Source organism: Rattus norvegicus, chromosome 17 (genome assembly GCF_036323735.1).
Source record: "Rattus norvegicus strain BN/NHsdMcwi chromosome 17, GRCr8, whole genome shotgun sequence".
In the NCBI taxonomy this organism is placed as follows: Eukaryota; Metazoa; Chordata; class Mammalia; order Rodentia; family Muridae; genus Rattus; species Rattus norvegicus.
Genome location: NC_086035.1, coordinates 63,691,692 through 63,707,959, shown reverse-complemented (window position 1 = coordinate 63,707,959; position 16,268 = coordinate 63,691,692). Strand labels below are relative to the sequence as shown.

The 16,268-nt window shown below is 43.5% G+C and overlaps 1 protein-coding gene across 1 annotated transcript; it reads left to right on the top strand.

The window, feature by feature from the left end:
• Positions 1–4,259: 4,259 nt before the first annotated feature.
• Zp4 (zona pellucida glycoprotein 4) lies at positions 4,260–10,813 on the top strand. Its single transcript, NM_172330.3, has 12 exons — positions 4,260–4,474; positions 4,715–4,836; positions 4,909–5,017; positions 5,832–5,990; positions 6,587–6,777; positions 7,177–7,274; positions 8,022–8,152; positions 8,432–8,621; positions 8,700–8,847; positions 9,128–9,206; positions 10,245–10,358; positions 10,662–10,813. Exons 1-12 carry the CDS (start codon positions 4,285–4,287, stop codon positions 10,766–10,768), a joined length of 1,638 nt encoding a protein of 545 aa, NP_758833.2. The 5' UTR covers positions 4,260–4,284; the 3' UTR covers positions 10,769–10,813.
• Positions 10,814–16,268: the final 5,455 nt, after the last annotated feature.

Below are 16,268 nucleotides of genomic sequence, written 5' to 3'. Positions count from 1 at the left end.
TAGGGCTTCCAAAGAGTTTGGGGCCCAAAGATCTTACTGAAATATTGTTAAAGAGCATATTTCTGGACGAAAAATGAGCCAAAACAAAGCAAAGGACTGGGAGATAGGCCATCACAGAGAGCATAGAAAATGGTAGAGTAAATCAACTCCAGATATAAACTGTACCGCTTAACGTTTTTGTGTTTATCAAGGCTTAATCAAACTTTAACTTGATAACAAGATAGATGCAAGAAATTCAGAAAAAAATTAAAATGCGGTGAAGGTTTCTTACTTATTCTCATTTATATAATAAATGTTTAGAGAGTTGATAAGGAAGAAAGATAGAATATGTGGAGCTTGGGTACCCAGAACAGACCAGCACTGATTTCCTTGCAAAAGCTCCCAAGTGAACCCATGAATGTAATATGCAAAATAATGAAGCTTCCCTGGACTCAGGTCAGAGAATGGTTTTGGTCTGAAAGCAGCAGGATCTAGACTCCACAGGCTGTGTGCCCTGGGCCAGCTTTATTAGGTTCCTACAGAGACAAGCTCTGAAGAGATAGTCTCCTATGGAAAGTGAGAAACAACACATAGCATGGCCCCATTTGTGCTCAAGATGTCCATGCCAGGAAGAAGCAGGTTGTCCTGTCGAGTGTGAAAAGCACAAGCAGGCTGTCAACGTCATTTGGTTTGAGGACTTGCTTGGTACGTTTTGGTTTTACTCTTTTGTAGTCGTGTCTGGCCTCCAACACTTTATGTAGCCCAAGGTGAACTTTAACTTCTGATCCCCCTTCCTCCCTCCACCTCTGATGTGATGGAAAGACAACTGTGTACCCCTATACCCAGTGTATGTAGATCAAACAAGGGACCTCACACATGCTGGTCAGCCACCTAGCAACGAACTATACTCCCAGCCCCAGGACACTATTGATTAAAAATAAAAGCTTAGGGGAGAATTAAACCAATATTGTCTTAGTACATGAGGTTAGTGAAGGGCAAATACAAAGAGGAGTTTAATCCACCTTCGAACTCTCAGTCTCAAGGAGAAAATGGAGTCTCAAGTGGGGCAGAGAAGCTGAGGAGAAAAGCTGACCCAGCAGGAGCCACCTGCTATGTGTTTTGGGGGGTTGGGGTAGGGAAGTTCTCCAAGGTGAGGCCTGCAGAAAAGTTTCTGCGCACCCTTGCCATGTGATGCAGCATTTCCTCCAGGTGGAGTAGGATCCAGCTCATCCGGAAGCTCTGCAGTTACAGCACCCAGTCTCGACCCATCCCAGCCTCTACTTGAATCACCTGAAATGAGGGTCAAATTTTGCATTTTTAACAAGCCCCCAGGTAGTCCGGGTGCTTTGATCTAAGGGATGGACCCTTTAGAACCTGTGTCCCAAGGGAAAGAGAAAAAGAGGGCAAATTGAGATGAAGGCCATAAAGAAGAGACTGAATACACAAAGGCATGTACCCAGACGAGGCCACAACATGGTTAAAACAGGCACATCTTCTTCTCAAGATGATCAACATAAGGCATCAGATATATCAGATGCCCTGAGACATCTGGCTAACTCCAGCTAGTTCAGAGCAACTGTGAGGAAATGGCAGAGGTTGTAAGCATAAGGCAATGGCCACCTTTGCTCCAAATTCCTTATCCTTAAACTGTCCTAAATCACTAATCACTAACATTAGTCCCAACCTACTCAGTAGCCATTGGGTCAAAACCGATCCCCTCCCCCCAAAAAGAAAAGAAATTAAAATCCCTTCAGTAAAGACAAGGAAGGGGATTTTAACTAATGGCACTTTCTTTTTTTCTTAATCTCTCTCTCTAATAGTCTAAAAGATTAGCTTGACTGGTACATGTTTACAAGTCTTTGAGATGAAGTCATAGTTTGTACATTAGCTCCACCCTTCATGAAAATAAGTTGAGTCCTAAGCCCAGAGTCTCAAAACATGGCCTTCCTTATTTGGAAATAAGATCTTTACACATATCCATACAAAACCTGAAATCATCGTTGTAGATCTTAATCCACTATGACCGATGTCCGCATTTTTTTAAAGGCTATTTGGACCTACAGACAGACACGGACGGAGGACTGTATGAAGACACACAAGAAGTATAGCATGTGGGACCAGAGATGAGAGCATCTGGTTTACAAGGACAGCCAAAGGCTGCTGGAAGCTGAGGGAAGCCGGAAGAGACAGAAGCAACCTCTCCTGGGTATTTCACTGTGGCCCTGCACACACCCTGAGTAATCTGTGCTGTATGTTCTGAATCCCCCAGGAGATGTACTTAATAGGGCAGCCTTAAAGCTACCACAGAGTGAAATGACAAATCTTCCCCCTCTCCCACACTCACACCTTGGCATCTGACATATTAAACATCATATCTCTATATTGTCCTCCGGCATTAAATAGCCTCTGTACTCAGAGAAATGGGCTGTCGTTCTCAAAACTCAATGGCATGGAGAGATCTGTTTGATTTTGAGAAAAAGGTAAAGAACACAAATAGAGTCTATGGTTGTCTGGAAAATACATAGAAAATCATCTATTACCACCCACAACCACACGGATAGCTTAGCCAATGTTGTAGTCACACCTGCCAATCAAAGGCCTACCCAGATGCCAATCATCTGGCCATCAGGCTTATTGCTTCTGTCCTCCTTGTCTTACACGGGAGAGTAGAGGAAGAATTCACCACAGGCTTTCAGAAATAATAGTGGGCAGGAAATGCTCACAATGTGTATAGGAACCATAATGAAAAGTTGCTTGAACTTTTTAGAGTTAAGGGTCTTTCACTTCCTGTGAGTGTTTTAAATGTCACATTTAGAAGCCACGATAATTATCTACTTTTTAAACAACAGAAGGGCTGATGAGCGACATCCCTCGATGGTTGATAGTTGCTCAGACCTGTTGTCGTCTGCAAGGTCATGTCCACCCAGGTGAGTAGATGAGCTTAAGAGATGAGGGAAGGCATGGGTCCAACCACGCTATCGTTAAATCCTTGCCATAAAGTTTGAATTTTAGCTCCCACTTCTGCTATCATTTAATTTACTCTTTTCTTTCTTGAATTTCTTTTTCTACTGAGGGAAAGAGAGATAGAGACAGAGATTGAGATTAATATAAACAAACATTCCTGTAGAAGAAAGGCTAACTAGCTGGCCTCCTGGCCCCAAGATGGGGAAGGAAAGACTTGCACCCCTGGAAGTCATCACAGCAAGGATGAGGGTAAATAGGATAGCAGAGACAAAGGCAGAAGGGAATGAGGCCTACACCACAGGATAGCTCCTAAGAGCACATCCTGTGAGCCTGAGCAGAGAGAAGGGAAAGCCAGAGGAGCCTGTTGTTGGAGTCATCACCTCCAAGGGACTCTGGGTGGCCCTTCATTCTGGCTTGTTGAAAAGAAAACTCACAGAGGTGCTCCCATCTTCCCTCAGAAAACTCCTCACTCTGACACAAGGAAATCAGATGGATTCCAGTTCGTATTGCCTGGCTGCTAACTGACCCACATAATCCTCTAATTTTCCCTCCATAGTTTGGGGTGTTTTTTGTAAAATGGGCTCTTACATAGACCAAACAAGAACCAAATTTGATATGAAACCAAATATGACCTTGAATTTGTTTTTGTTTCCTTGCTTCTATGTATAGAGTGCTGGGATGATAGATTATGACCATGATAGCATTCTCTCTGAAGACAACGGCAAAGTTCTAAACTCAGGAATCAGGTTTAAATGATCTTGGAATTTTAAGACTTCCTATGAAAGCTTGAATCAGAGAAAGGAAGGAAGGTCCTTAAAGAAGCTAATCTCAATCCAAAGACATTGAGCTCTCCCTGTCTGGCCAAGTATGGTACCATGTATTTGATCTAAACCTCTCACAGAATCCTTAAGCACAGTGATGTCAGGACTATCCTCATTTCTTTTTCCAGATAGAAAACCCAACATGCAGAGAGGTAGTAACCTACTCAGTGCCCAGTTCCTGTCATTCTCCTTGCCACTGCAGCTAGGATCCTCACCCTAATATACAAGATTCTAGAAGGCAATCAGTCTCTGTCCTCTGAAGAGAAGCTGGTAGAAAAAGTGCTACATATATCTAACCCAAGAAACCTGCCTTTGGCTAAAAGGAACATGTAAGCCTAACTTTGAAGACCAGGGGATTATAATATTTAATGGGAAGCATCTGTAGACTGCTCCCAGAAGAAAGAAATCACTTTTTCAAAGTCCCTCCACCTGCAGGCTGTAAAGATCTTTGCCCCAAACCAAGCCTTCATATATATTCAAAGCACTCTCTCAGCAGATGTGGGTTAGTGAAGGAGAAAGGATGGCTAGGCAGGCTCTAAGGAGCACTCTGTGGCTTCTACCAAGCATCTTACTGTGTTTCCCATTCTGTCTTCCTTTGAGTGGCCAGCATGTTACCGAGTTGCCAGGTGTGCTCCACTGTGGGTTACAGAGCTTCCAGTTTGCTGTGAACCTCAGCCTGGAGGCAGAGAGTCCTGTGCTAACAACTTGGGGTAAGTCAGACTCATTGAGATACCTACCCTTAAACTTTCTGTCTCAATCCTCCTCCTTTTAAAATCTCCACAGTCCCTGTCTACAAAACGAATGGTCAAAACTGCCCCTTCTGAATTCACTTTCTCCTGTTTTGTTCTGAATGATGGCAGTCGCTTGGAGTCAAGTGGTGGGGCTGGTTGTCCACTAATGGATTCGATGAATGATTAACCCCTGTGCTTCTCATGTTACACCTGCCCTAGATAGCCAAGGGCTGCCACACAGGCTTAAGAATGACTCTGACTGTGGTACATGGGTGATGGACAGTCCTGATGGCTTTCTGGTCTTGGAAGCCAGCTACAGTGGCTGCTATGTCACTCTGGAGGTAAGTAGATCCTAGCCAAAAGAGACACAAGGATCCCTTTACCATCAGCAAATCTGATTGCTGTCTCTTCAGGGATCCCACTACATCATGACCGTTGGTGTGCAAGAGGCAGATGTAGCTGGACATGTAGCAGGAACAAGACAAAGACTGCTTACGTGCCCTTTGGCTCTTCAGGGTAAAGGTAAAAAAACATTCAGGCTTGGGGAGGGTCTTGCCTAGAAGGTGCTCTTGAGCCACGGCTGCCTTTTCTGGGTAGCAGCAGCAACTGATGGCAAAGAAGGAGGTTTTCTAACTCTTCCGTCTCCCTGTGTGTCAGACCTTAGGAAAATTAACTATAGGGAGATTGTAGCTGAGGCTGGGTATGGTTCCAGCTTGGCATCTTACTTCCAGGACCCAGGGCTATAAGTTTTGTCACTCCTTTCATTATGAGACTCTCGCCAAGTCTCCTGCCCCCAGCTGAGGACACTTGATCATTTAACTAGGAAACTCTAAGGAAGTCTTTCCTGGTGGTCTGAGAACCCTTTAATCATGATTAGAACTGATTCAAACTCAAATCCTCTCTTCCCACTACCTGGTTACCCAAAACACAGCAGAGGTGGGTGATGACACCGACTGAGTTCATGGGCTATACTCAAACCCTACTGAGAGTGCTATGTTTGAAAAGCTGTGGTATGTGGCACCCTTGGGAAAGCTTGATAAGTCCCTCTAAGGAGCCAAAAAGGTTGTCACTGGAAGGCATGTGAAGAGCCTCGCTGCTCCTGCGACATGCTGAGAGACTGCTCTCCTCAGGAGGGATCCGTTTTAAGAGATTCCATCTAGGTGACTTAACATTGACCTTCCTTTGGGATTTAATCTGCAGATGAACAATGTCAACAGGCTTTTCTGAGACTGCCTGGATGTTCTCGATTTCTAAGCCCAGGCGCTCTGACAGGATGGTACACTAATAAACACCCAGCTTCCCAGCTTGAGCTCCTCTTCCTTTTCCTAATATCCAGCCCCAGATACACCAAGTGCTAAAGTGTGCAGTCCTGTGCCAGTAAAGGAAAGGCTGCCCTGTGCTTCCTCGACCATCTCCAGAGGAGACTGTGAAGAGTTGGGGTGCTGCTACAGCTCTGAAGAGGAAGGGGCAGACTCCTGTTACTATGGAAACACAGGTGCATGCTTCCTTCTCTAAATTCAGTTGAGAAAAGGGCTTAGTAGACTTCTGGTGAAACCAGAGCAGGGAAAGCTTTAAAGTGTAAATACAAAACAACTGGCTGCTGGTAGGTTAGCGTTGCTGCCTAGATCTAGAACTTTCAATGGCATTTTCCTGTTTAATCTATAGTCTTTCATTGTCTAATCTCCTAGATGTCAAGCATAGAGAAAACCTGCAGACATCAGGAAATTAAGTCTATGTGACAGATACTTGTTTCCCCAAGGAACAGCCACTACAGAGGCTAATGGTCTAAGATTGTGTTTAGAGAGAATCCTCCCCAAGTGATTTTTTTTCACAGACCCCATATCAAGCTTGAAGGTCTTCTAGTACATTAAACACTGAGAGCCCAGTTCAAAGCAGTAAATCAAGGCAGGTGCTCCCACTTCTGCCCCGGTAAGGCTCTGGAGCAAGTAGTCATTGGGAGACTGTTACCAGATCATCAGTGGGAATTCCAACTTTGCTGGGGGAGCATCTGAAGCAATTGAGTCATTAGCCTGGGATCCACCTGGCTCTGTCCCAAGAATGATCTGATCTCGCCCATCTCTGGTGTCCCAGTGACCTCCCATTGCACCAAGGAGGGCCACTTTTCCATTGCTGTGTCCAGGGACGTGACCTCGCCCCCTCTGCGCTTGGATTCACTTCGCTTAGGCTTCAGGAACATCACCACAGGGTGTGATCCTGTGATGAAAACATCCACCTTTGTCCTGTTCCAATTTCCACTTACTTCCTGTGGGACTACACAGCGGGTAAGAGCACCTTGGGGTACTGGGGTGGAAGCAGTGCCCCAGTGACTGGGAGAGGAAATGTTGAGATATTACAGTCATGAAGAACAGTCCTGACCAGTCCCTGGTACCTAGAAAAATCTCTAGAACAAAAGGTCCTGCTTAGGGGGTGGACACTTCTGTGAGCATTCAGAAAATGACTGTCATGATCCTAGCATTCTATTGGCAGTAAATATAAGGATCGAGTTAAACTTCTGGGGTCTAGGGTATTTAGGAGGATGCTGACTTGCATTCGGGTGGTCCACTTGCCTAGTCTCAGTACTTAAATCATCTCCTTATTCCTTGATTCTGCATATGCCATACATGGATGCAGTATTCAGCCAATAGTTTGAAGTAACAGACATCTCTTTGTCCATTTTACAGATCACTGGAGACCAGGCCATGTATGAAAATGAGCTAGTGGCCATTCGGGATGTACAAGCATGGGGCAGAAGCTCTATTACTAGAGACAGCAACTTCAGGTAGAGTCTGGTTTGACCTGAGAGGCCAGAAGGCCTTTCTCTCATAAGACAAGAATCCTGGGGTAATGTGAGCCCACAGGAGAACACTCCTCAGTATTACGTGAATCCACCTGCTACCTTGGTTGATACTCATGTATGCTACCACTTACAATCACCTGGGTCACTGCTCCCAATTCGATCTCTGCCTCATACTCACTGTCTTCTGTTTTCTACCTCATGGGGATATAATTTCTCATCTGAGACTCCTTTTTCCCTGGTCTAGGCTGTGACCAAAAAAGTGCCTTTCAGACCCAATTTTGCCAGGTCTCATACTTGAGCTTCACTTCTGTAGGTTAAAGCAAGAAAGTAACTACTACTGTTGCCTCTCAGTGATATGGCTCCCATGTTCCTTTCCGCTCTGAATGCCTAACGCTTTCAGCCTCGCCAATCCTAGGCTCGCCCTTGCATTGAGAGCCTCCATGGGTACCTTTCACCTGGGCTTCTTGACAGCCATTTTTATTCTTCATATCTCCTCACCTGGAAGAAGTTTACCCGATTTGCACTATTCCCCATCTCATGCAGTACAACGCAGTGTTTCTCATCAGCTCATTCTAGACCTATTTGCACAGTGACAACAGAAAATAACTCTAAGGGCAGAAATTGCCTCTATTGTATATTTGGACTTGGAAAATGCTCATCACTTGATCCTTGAGAGTGACCATCAGCAGGTGTGGCCAGCACACTAAAATCCTGTTTTCCCTACCACAGGCTCCGAGTCAGCTGCACGTACTCCATTCACAGCATCATGTCCCCAGTTAACATGCAAGTGTGGACTCTCCCACCACCCCTTCCTAAGACCCAGCCCGGACCCCTCTCTCTGGAACTTCAGATTGCCCAGGGTAAGCTCTGCCTACTTGCTAATTCTAGCCTGAAGTCCAAGTCTGTCAGTAGGACATCAACCTCAGAACGACCTTTGTTTCCCGAAGTAGGATCTCTCATTGGCTTGGAGTTTCTGCCTCTGCCTTGCTAGCTCTAGAGTTATGAACACAGAGCATCAATTCTGGTCTTTTTATATGAGTTCTGAAGGTCATCTTCAGATCCCTGTATTTATACAGGCAGGTACTTTACTACTAAGTTAATTCCCTAGCCCCACTTTGATTCTGGTTTTCTTTGTGCAGATAAAAACTACAGCTCTTACTACGGTACTGATGCCTACCCACTGGTAAAATTCCTCCAGGATCCCATTTACGTGGAGGTCTCCATCCTTCATAGAACAGACCCCTCGTTGAGCCTGCTGCTAGAGCAATGTTGGGCTACACCTGGCTCTAATCCTTTTCATCAACCACAATGGCCAATCCTAGTGAAGGGGTAAGTGGTTCCCTTGTGTATCTGTATGAGCGGGTCCCCCAAATAAGCACATCCCTACTACAGTGCCTCTTTGCTTAGATGCCCATATGCTGGAGACAATTATCAGACCAAAAGGATCCCGGTTCAGAAAGCATCAGATGTCTTTCCATCTCATCATCAGCGCTTCAGTATCTCTACCTTCAGCTTCATGAGTGCTGGAAGGGAGAAGCAGGTTTTGGGTGGACAGGTATGGCATTTCCTTCTGTGTCCTTAAAGTCTCACAGCCTTTCTAAGGTGGCTCTTTTCCTTTGACACTGGCTCATGGTGTTGAAGGCTATTTCGGGTGGTAACAAGAATGAGTCCTATCTGTCAACTGGACTCTGGTTCTTCAGGACAATTGTGACATTAACTTAGGCACATCAAGATGCCTTAACACTTTGTCAACTTCTTGGAAAGATGAGGTATACAGTTGGGAGATACCTGATATGGAAGATGTCTATAATGTGGCATTTGTTTGTCAACATCAGGTATACCTGCACTGCAGTGCATCGGTCTGCCAGCCTGCTGGGATGCCATCCTGCACGGTTATCTGTCCTGCTTCCAGGAGTGAGTACCTAAGCTATCTACATCTCAGATCTAGGTTGAACCCTGAAGTCCTACCATGGTAGCCTCAGCCATTAAACTAAGGGTTCATCTTATTAACAAAGATTCCAGAGCTGACAAGATTGCCAGAATCTCTCAGGTTTTCAAAAAACAAACTATAATTTGATTAAGCCAGAAGCCAACCATGACCTAAAATCTGGCTGAATTAAAAAGTATACAGCTTCAGATCCAGACTTCTTAAACATGGGTTCTAGGGTCAAACTCCAGTCTTCATGTTTGCATAGCAAGCACTTCACTGACTGATGTATTTTCTCAGCCACATGTCAACTTTTTCCTCTTTTAATTTGGACTGCTCTCAAAAGTAAATGGTCATGGACCTACCTGAAGTCAGGTTTTCAATATGCCCTGAAGGTATACAGGTGAAAGAACCATAGATAATAGTATGATCTGGAGTTGGACAGACCTAGACCACCTTATATATGTAGATGTTTCTACTTGATCCATTCCCACTGGACTAGTCTCTGAATCATTTTTCATGATTCTTGAATCCTTAAATGTTTTTGATAAGAAAAATAATCAACCCCTAGTAATTCAAACCAATTCTAATAATGCCCATTATTCCCACTTGTAAAGACCATAGATTGACTTTTTCCAGATCATTTAAGTCCTAACTAGATGGAGGATTACTGTTGCTGTGTTCTCACTTCATGTTTGAACATATGATCTATGGAATATAAAGGTAACTGAATGTTGCTGTCAGTGTTAGGAGAGGATGATGGTTGCATGGGGTGGAGGGGGCAGTCATTTAATGTAACTATCTCTGTCCAAATCTTGGTGAAACTGAAATAACACTTTCATAGAGATAGATAGAAAATCTTAGACTTGGTTGGGTTTATAACACACAAACAGGTTTTTATATAGTGTAGGTCAGAGATATGTGCATCAAGGCACTTAGCTTTGTACCTTACTCAACTCTCAGCCTTGGTTCCTGTATGTAGCTGAAACCTTTCCATAAATTACAAGCTCTCATCTGTCTACCAGGAAGAAGAAAATCTGAGCTTTATTTTGATAACTCCACCAGCATATCTAGCAAAGGTCCCGTGATCCTCCTCCAAGCCACTAAGGACCCTGCAGTCATGCTTCATAAACACTCAGGTATGTGGACTGATATCCAAATGCTAGCTACTTTCCAGCTAATTTACAGTCTTGCATGCTTGTAATCTCAGCACTTGGAAAGCCAAGGCAGGGGGATTTGTTCAGTCAAAGGAAACCCGTGCTCCATAGCAATTGGAGCACTATTACTTCCTTATCCTTAAAGATTTTCTTGCCCTGTTCCTCACTGTTCAGTGTGTATTTTCCTGCAAAAGAAACCACCATTTCTGCAGATAACATACTCTGACAAGATCTAGAATGGCTTGGCTCTTTCAGCATACATTAACCCACCTTCCCATTCCACAGGCACCCATGCAGATTCTCCCACTCTGTGGGTAATGGGACTTTCTGCAAGCATGGTCATCACTGGAGTCTTGGTAGTATCCTACTTGGCCACCAGGAAACAGAGATGAATAGCCCAAGCCAAGAGTCTCAATAAAACTGACTATACTACCAGCATTGGATAAGTTTATCATTTGAAAGATGGTCTTGATTCTAGATGAACTCTTCAACTATCTCACCTTTCTCACTTAGGGAAGGGCATCTCATCTCACTCAAGCAAAGAGTTACATGCTGTCCTCTTACTAACTCTCCTAGCTAAGCAAAATAATGTTTTCTGTAGAATATAACTCAAGCGGGGTTTACACATACACACCTAGCAAATGTTGCTTAAGCTTTATAAACTTGAGATAAGGCTCTGGCAAAATAAGTCTAGCAGAGAAAACTAGTCCTCAGGTAGCCACAACCCTCTGGAACCATTGGTTCATTTTTGTATGGGGTCAGCCAGATCACAAGGGTCTAATTTAAACCACTAACTGGAAGTCATGTCTTATACATACCTACAATCACAGCACATGGAATTCCCAAGATGAAAGACAAGTTAAAAAGGCTAGCCTAGGCTATGTAAGAGACCCTGTCATTCAACAGAAAAGAGATGCCATAAAAGTAGCTCTGGGTTGGAGCAGCTGTCTGGCCTGTGCAACTCCTAAAAAGGTTACAGTCCTTACTTCTTCAAAAGTAATTTAAGGGATCTGAATCAAGGCCTGTAGTTGTTTCAGATCTCTTAACTACTACAGCTTCTAGTCCTAAGGGAAGAACCCAGGGTATTTGTGGTGGAATAGAGGTCAGTTTGCCTGGTGGAAGACTGACCTTGACCATCACCAGAAGGCAGAACAAAGTAAGTGAAAAATTTTCAGTTTCAAGAGTACTCACAGCTTTACCCCTCCCCCCACCACCCCAATATTAGCTTCCGAAAGCAAGTATATTTTTATAGCAAGTCTTGTGAACATTAGAATATATTGTATACTACTAGATGTTGGCCTGAGTTTTTCTCCAACATGTTTTGTTGTTTAGACTGGTTTCAAATTCAATATAGCCAAACTTCATCATAAATCTTAATCTTCCTCTTCTCCCTTCCCAAAGTTTTGGGATTACAGGTGAGTGCCATTGTTCTGTTTCTGCCTTGCTGGGGGTTGAACTCAGAAGTTTGTAAATCCTGAGTGAACACTCTAGCAACTAAGTATATCTCCCAACTCTATTTCTATCCAACATATATATACACTGTTATAATTCTACCAAGGGATACCTATATCTAAGAACATTACAGGAAGCATGAAAAAGCATTTCCTATTAAACATGTACTTCAGGCTAACTGGGAGAAATGAATATTATGTATAGAGAGCTTTAAGCTAAAATATTTTTTTTCCTTTTTTTTTTTCTTTTTTTTTTTATCTTATATACATTTCAAGTGTTATTCCCTTTCCCGGTTTCCGGGCAAACATCCCCCTCCCCCCTCCCCTTCCTTATGGGTGTTCCCCTCCCAACCCTCCCCCCATTGCCGCCCTCGCCCCATAGTCTAGTTCACTGGGGGTTCAGTCTTAGCAGGACCCAGGGCTTCCCCTTCCACTGGTGCTCTTACTAGGATATTCATTGCTACCTATGGGGTCAGAGTCCAGGGTCAGTCCATGTATAGTATTTAGGTAGTGGCTTAGTCCCTGGAAGCTCTGGTTGCTTGGCATTGTTGTACATATGGAGTCTCGAGCCCCTTCAAGCTCTTCCAGTTCTTTCTCTGATTCCTTCAACGGGGGACCTATTCTCAGTTCAGTGGTTTGCTGCTGGCATTAGCCTCTGTATTTGCTGTATTCTGGCTGTGTCTCTCAGGAGCGATCTACATCCGGCTCCTGTCGGTCTGCACTTCTTTGCTTCATCCATCTTGTCTAATTGGGTGGCTGTATATGTATGGGCCACCTGTGGGGCAGGCTCTGAATGGGTGTTCCTTCAGTCTCTGTTTTAATCTTTGCCTCTCCCTTCCCTGCCAAGGGTATTCTTTTTCCTCATTTAAAGAAGGAGTGAAGCATTCACATTTTGATCATCCGTCTTGAGTTTCGTTTGTTCTAGGGATCTAGGGTAATTCAAGCATTTGGGCTAATAGCCACTTATCAGTGAGTGCATACCATGTATGTCTTTCTGTGTTTGGGTTAGCTCACTCCGGATGATATTTTCCAGTTCCAACCATTTGCCTACGAATTTCATAAAGCCGTTGTTTTTGATAGCTGAGTAATATTCCATTGTGTAGATGTACCACATTTTCTGTATCCATTCCTCTGTTGAAGGGCATCTGGGTTCTTTCCAGCTTCTGGCTATTATAAATAAGGCTGCAATGAACATAGTGGAGCACGTGTCTTTTTTATATGTTGGGGCATCTTTTGGGTATATACCCAAGAGAGGTATAGCTGGATCCTCAGGCAGTTCAATGTCCAATTTTCTGAGGAACCTCCAGACTGATTTCCAGAATGGTTTTACCAGTCTGCAATCCCACCAACAATGGAGGAGTGTTCCTCTTTCTCCACATCCTCGCCAGCATCTGCTGTCACCTGAGTTTTTGATCTTAGCCATTCTCACTGGTGTGAGGTGAAATCTCAGGGTTGTTTTGATTTGCATTTCCCTTATGACTAAAGATGTTGAACATTTCTTTAGGTGTTTCTCAGCCATTCGGCATTCCTCAGCTGTGAATTCTTTGTTTAGCTCTGAACCCCATTTTTTAATAGGGTTATTTGTTTCCCTGCAGTCTAACTTCTTGAGTTCTTTGTATATTTTGGATATAAGGCCTCTATCTGTTGTAGGATTGGTAAAGATCTTTTCCCAATCTGTTGGTTGCCGTTTTGTCCTAACCACAGTGTCCTTTGCCTTACAGAAGCTTTGCAGTTTTATGAGATCCCATTTGTCGATTCTTGATCTTAGAGCATAAGCCATTGGTGTTTTGTTCAGGAAATTTTTTCCAGTGCCCATGTGTTCCAGATGCTTCCCTAGTTTTTCTTCTATTAGTTTGAGTGTGTCTGGTTTGATGTGGAGGTCCTTGATCCACTTGGACTTAAGCTTTGTACAGGGTGATAAGGATGGATCGATCTGCATTCTTCTACATGTTGCCCTCCAGTTGAACCAGCACCATTTGCTGAAAATGCTATCTTTTTTCCATTGGATGGTTTTGGCTCCTTTGTCAAAAATCAAGTGACCATAGGTGTCTGGGTTCATTTCTGGGTCTTCAATTCTATTCCATTGGTCTATCTGTCTGTCTCTGTACCAATACCATGCAGTTTTTATCACTATTGCTCTGTAATACTGCTTGAGTTCAGGGATAGTGATTCCCCCTGAAGTCCTTTTATTGTTGAGGATAGCTTTAGCTATCCTGGGTTTTTTGTTATTCCAGATGAATTTGCAAATTGTTCTGTCTAACTCTTTGAAGAATTGGATTGGTATTTTGATGGGGATTGCATTGAATCTGTAGATTGCTTTTGGTAAAATGGCCATTTTTACTATATTAATCCTGCCAATCCATGAGCATGGGAGATCTTTCCATCTTCTGAGGTCTTCTTCAATTTCTTTCCTCAGTGTCTTGAAGTTCTTATTGTACAGATCTTTTACTTGCTTGGTTAAAGTCACACCGAGGTACTTTATATTATTTGGGTCTATTATGAAGGTTGTCGTTTCCCTAATTTCTCTCTCGGCTTGTTTCTCTTTTGTATAGAGGAAGGCAACTGATTTATTTGAGTTAATTTTATACCCAGCCACTAAGCTAAAATATTTTGTACCCCAGATTTGCTTAATACAACACATAACGCCATACAAATGTTACCTGAAGTTGAGTATTCACTTTCATCCTCTACCAGCCCAACTCAATGCCCAACAACCTCTGACTCTGTGCTGACAACAGGGTACTGCAGTTTGCTCAACTCAGACATGTTGCCTCTACTGTGTGATGGGCACAGTAGTAAGAAACCAGAAAGCTACCCAGAAGCAGCAGCAAAAACATAAAAGATAACATAATCAAGGAAAGAAGAGGGGGTATTGGGAAAGGGCAACTGAATTCTGCTCCTTCTTTAAGAGAAATAGATGGACAAGGCCAGCCAGGTATTCTTAGCTTTCTACATAAGCAAAGCAACTTGGTATAGGGTGCACTAAATAGCATTTACCAAGGAAGCAAGGAATCCAGGCTTCCAATAGAAAAGAAAGCTCAGCCTGTATATGTGGTCATTTACTGAGGATATTCTTGCCCCTTCTAAGCTTACAATTTCATCCTATAGCTCTAAACACACACTCCATTACTGAAAGAAGTCAAGGCCGATAACCAAGGTCAAAACCTTGGAAGCAGGGGTTGATGCAAAGACCATGGAGGAGTGCTACTTTCTAGCTAGCCTGTTTGCTCCTGGCTTGTTCAGCCTGCCTAATTATATAACCCAGGACCATCTTATTTCCCTTTTTAAGGGAGGTGAGGTAGCTCATATTTAAGAGATGCATACCCAAAACGAACTATCCTGATGCTAAAGACTCATATGAAACCTTCCAGGCTAATAATGTCCTGTGGACCTCCAAAAAGGGAAGACCTCATTTACTGTACATTGTACCAGGAATCTTTCTTCCTGGGGTGTTTTGAAAGTAATTTCTTGTAGAATGAATGTATGAGAGAAAGGGGATGCTTATCCAAGGGGAAGTGTTTTCACAATGCACCACTGAGCTGAACAGTTCCTTGACAGAATTTGTAAAAAGTTGAATCATTGGGATATCTGCTGGGGCTCTGATGGGATTTGTTAATTTGACACAAGTTTGAGTTACCTTGGAAGAGGGATTCTTATTTGAGAAAGTATAGTCACAGGCTGGCCTATCAGGAAAATCTGTAGGCATTTTCTTATGATGTAGTGATCCAGTCTACTGTAGGTAGGCTTGTATAAGTAAGAAGGCTGAACAAGCCATGAGCAAAAGGCTAGTAAGCAGCATCCCTCCATAGCCTCTTCATCAGCTCCTGCCTCCAAGAGGCTGCCTTAACTTCCTCCAGTGATAGAGGAGGATGTTGTAAGATGAAACGAACCCTTTCCTCTTGCAAGTTGTTTTTGGTCGTTTATCATAGCTACAGAAACCAAACTAGGACAGATCCATAAATTGATAAACTCTACAATAAGCCAATGATGGAGAGAGAGAGAGCCTATATAATGAATGTCTTGAAACCATTATCACATTTACCCTTGCCCCATCTCATTTCATAGTGTTGGGTGGCCTAGAACTCACTGTTTTTCCAGGCTGGCCCTCAAACTCATGACAATCCTACTGCTTCCTATGCAATGGTTGGAAGGGTGTGAATGGACGCACCTGGCCATTATAAGGTCTTATATCCAAAATCTAGAAAGAATTCAACACTAAGCTTGGACTGCTGAATGCCGTGCCTCTTCCCAGAACCGTCTCCTTCTGGCTTTGGTGAGCAGTGCAGCGTCTCTGCCCTTGCTGATCTGACATTGCCGTAAGTGAATGCCTGTCTGCCCTACCCAGGATATCTGATCAAGTGACAAGAGGTCCTAGCTGAAGTTTCTGGTTTCAAGCAAAATGGTTTGGAGATGAAGAGAGCAGAGGGATGTCTGAAAGGCA